Source organism: Aplysia californica, unplaced genomic scaffold (genome assembly GCF_000002075.1).
Source record: "Aplysia californica isolate F4 #8 unplaced genomic scaffold, AplCal3.0 scaffold00015, whole genome shotgun sequence".
NCBI classification, from domain to species: Eukaryota; Metazoa; Mollusca; class Gastropoda; order Aplysiida; family Aplysiidae; genus Aplysia; species Aplysia californica.
Genome location: NW_004797285.1, coordinates 1,947,775 through 1,951,609, shown reverse-complemented (window position 1 = coordinate 1,951,609; position 3,835 = coordinate 1,947,775). Strand labels below are relative to the sequence as shown.

The 3,835-nt window shown below is 39.0% G+C and overlaps 1 protein-coding gene across 1 annotated transcript; it reads right to left on the bottom strand.

Moving 5' to 3' along the window:
• Nucleotides 1-735: 735 nt before the first annotated feature.
• Nucleotides 736-3,507, bottom strand: LOC101845818. The gene is made up of 4 exons (XM_005090310.2): nt 3,405-3,507; nt 2,201-2,324; nt 1,432-1,583; nt 736-894 (listed from the first exon to the last, which is right to left on the bottom strand). The coding sequence occupies exons 1-4, from the start codon at nt 3,448-3,450 to the stop codon at nt 839-841; spliced, it is 378 nt and encodes a 125-aa protein (XP_005090367.1). The 5' UTR covers nt 3,451-3,507; the 3' UTR covers nt 736-838.
• Nucleotides 3,508-3,835: the final 328 nt, after the last annotated feature.

Genomic DNA, 3,835 nt, shown 5'->3' with positions numbered 1-3,835 from the left:
CCATCCATCGTTTACGCTCACGTACACATACACAGACACAAATACACGTATACGTAGATTCACACACATATTATACACACTCACACACACACACACACACACACACACACACACACACGCACACACACAGACGCACACACACATACACACACACACACACACACACACACACACACACACATGCTCGCAGCCACACAGCGTGCGTGCATGAGTTAATAGCTTGGATCGGAAGAATCTCAGGCAGGGGGGAAACTCTCATAACCAAGACAGGCTTCAAACCGTGGGTTCTTAACCTCCTGTCAAATTTGTAACAAATCATGACACATATATAATATCCTCTAATCTTTGCATGCAGTGCAATGCACTTGGTGGTCTCATTTCTTTCACCACAGAATTTCCCTGGGACGAAGAGAAAACTCTAACAGACCATTGAACTTCAACGTGGATTCGGTGACGATGATGACGAGGATAGAAGCGACAACGACAACGACAAAAACACCAACAACGGCAGCAGCAACAACAACAACATCAACAGCAATAACTATAACTGTGACAAGCATTAAATCAGTGCTCTTCCCTTTAGTTCTGACGCGAAGCTGGGGGGACATGAAGAGTGCCAACGGTTCCATGATAAGCTGCACTGCAGTACAGTTAAAAGAAAACCTGGATGCTGTATAAATCAATTTAACGAAAACAGCATTTTAATACTTTAAAAAAAGAAAAGACTCAAACAAATGTACCTTATTTGTTTATTCCTGATCAAAACATTATTTCATAAGTTATCATTTCGTTTCATGAAGTAATGATGCTGTATGGAAGAACTTTATCTCAGCGCTGTCTATTTCTTGAGGCCTCCGTATTTTGCCAATGCCAGAGAACGCGCCACCAGTTTCTCTGCGTAAAAAGAAAAGAATGAAAAATATAAACAAAATGCAGTATACTGCCAGACAACAGCGAAGAGAAAGTCGGAAAATGCTTCCAAATGAGGTAGTTTGATTGTGATTTTGTAAAGACACAGCCCTGGATGAAGTTTAAGGCTCTGATAATCCGACACATTTTTTCTTTTCCACATACAAACTCATACTATGATTCGAAAACCGCTATTTGACACTCACCATACAAGTATAACGTTATAGCAATTTCTGTCCACATATTAAATAAGACAACAAAATATAAGGCTGTAACCCAATTGTGAATTTATCATATACGAATAAAACATTAAGATAATACTGATGAGTCGTAGGGGCGTGATAAAAAAAGAGTTCTACTTCACATTGTTGGAAATCTTGAGTGTGATATTTAGGGGTTGATTTCCGAGCAGAGGACAAAACTGTCTGCTTTTTGCGTGTCCAAGTTGCATGCTTGGCACTTTTATCTTCTGTAAAATCAAAAGGTGAATAATCAAACGCATGAAATTTGATGCCAACTTACGGGTGCCGCGGCGAGCCATAAATCCACAGCCCACTTCCTCCATTGCGGTGTCCATCAGGTCAATGACCATTGGTCTCAGGATCATCTTCATCACGTCGTCACAGAAGTCGTCCACGACTCTCAACATACACCGTTTCAGCTCCCAGCCAAGACTAACCGGGAGAGAGAATTAAGTTAGAATACTTAATGTGTTCAAACAAAATGGTCGACTGTTGTGCATGCTTCTATTATTTCAATAAAAATCCGTCTATAATTAGCCGTATAGTCTTCTTCATTTTGGTAGAGAAGGAGAAACTGAAGAAGTTGGAGGAAAAGAAGGATGCCGACTAGGAAAGAAGGTTGAGAGCCAGAAGAAGTAAAAGAAGAAGAAGAAGAAGAAGAAGAAGAAGAAGAAGAAGAAGAAGAAGAAGAAAAACAAGAACAAGAAGAACAAGAACAAGAACAAGAACAAGAACAAGAAGAACAAGAAGAAGACGGGAGGGAGAGGAGTTAGGAAGTAGGAGGAGAGAAGAAGAAAAAATGGAAAAAGATAGACGCCGTCATTAGCTAGATTTTTTGTAAAGAAAGGGGAGCTTATTATAAGCAAAAAGGCAAACGGGATTTGATCTCTGAAACGAGAGAGTATATTATCAACTTTTAATACGGAATGAACCGTGTATATTATGTACCCTAAATATTTTCCACATCTTCTGTCCTTCCCTGCTCAGGACCACCGTTATTCTCTGCAAGTCAATATATACATGAAAAGACTTTGTTATAAAATACGTACGGGCAGATTTCAGTTTGTGATCTCAGACCAGCTTCGATGTCTGGCAACAAGGCATTGGCGTCAGACTCAAACTGCTGGGAGCAAGCATCGAGCCTGTTTGTGTCGTCAGAGCAAGCGTGTGCACCTGTGAAGGAAATGACAATTAGTTTTAATGCTAAATATAATAATTTAATCTTTTATCCATTAATTGCGCGACGGGTACCGGAATGTTATTTAGAGAGTTTAACACAACACATGTGCTTGAAACAGCACTACAGGTAGATAATGTTGCAATGATCATCAAAAGGCATCAAACGCGCCTGATGGGTTTGATTATAATATTGCAATTACAATAGTTGACTTTCTCTTAGATAGCTTCAGCGCTCGAATAAGTCCTGAATTTCTATTTACGTAGATCGTGTCTAAAGGTCATTACTGTTTCTTTAAGGAACCTGGTTTGGCTTACTGCTAAACGCCGAAAGGAAATTCTGAATGTTAAAGTGCAAGCAAAGAAAAGACAACACTGTCTGTAATTGTTTTCTAAAAGACATTTGCATCACATGTATATTATGATACTTCCCATTTGACTGGATCATTTATCAAGAGAAATGAGAGACTACATTGCACACACACAATTTAAATGTTATGACTCCTTAAAATCCAAAAGCAAAGTATAGACTGAGGAGTCGGTTACCCATTTTCATCGACACACTTTGGCACAGATGTGTCTTTGTAGGGCAGGGGTAAAGGGTGGGGACAAGAGTAAAGCTGTCTGTATAATTATCTACATTTCGACTAGTGTTGAGATACACACATCAAAAACAAGAGATTCAGCAATATCTTTATTGTTTTTAGAAGGGGGGGGGGTCTAGATTCAAGTCCATCGTCCAGGGAAAGTAAGGGGTGTCTTGATTCAAGTACGTTGACAGGCTATCAACGAGTATTTCTACTCACTTTTAACACATATTTTTTGGTGAGGGTTTAATGAAAGGTAACAATGCGTCTGTGCTGTCCCCACCGATATGTACTAGCTATCAGATGTGACTTTGACTAGATGTCTTAGAAGACTAATGAAGAACCCCCAAAGAATGTGATGGTGGCCAAAAAAGGTTAAAAATTATGGCCTCATGAGAAGCTTAAGATAAAATTAATAAGAGAATGGCGTCAAGATTATGACATTAGTAAACAAAAAAAAGGCTATGAAGACTCTATAAAAGAGACATACTTGCAAAGAGGGCAACGCAAGCCAGGAAAACAGTCAGAGTCTGCATGGTGAAGAGGACTGATGATCTTGGGACGACTGGTCTTACGTTTTCTGGTAACACAAAATGCGGCAATGGCAAACATTCTGTCTCGCTCTAATATTTATACTCAAAATTCAGAAACAGGTCAAGCGATAAACATTCCAATCTATCTACTCTTGCAGAGTTACAAAATTCTCCCTGAACAAAACACTTCTGTTAATAACTTTCATTACTGTAATCTATTTCGTTTTTAAAGAAAAAAACCATGTGTAGATAATTTACTACATTCTGTATGTTTTTCTATGACCTGCACGAAAAAGGACGAAACGCAAGACATGTGGATTTTTTTTCTGAAACAACTTCATTTGTAGCTTTGTATGCACTATGCTGTCAGCCCTTCCTCTTTAACCCC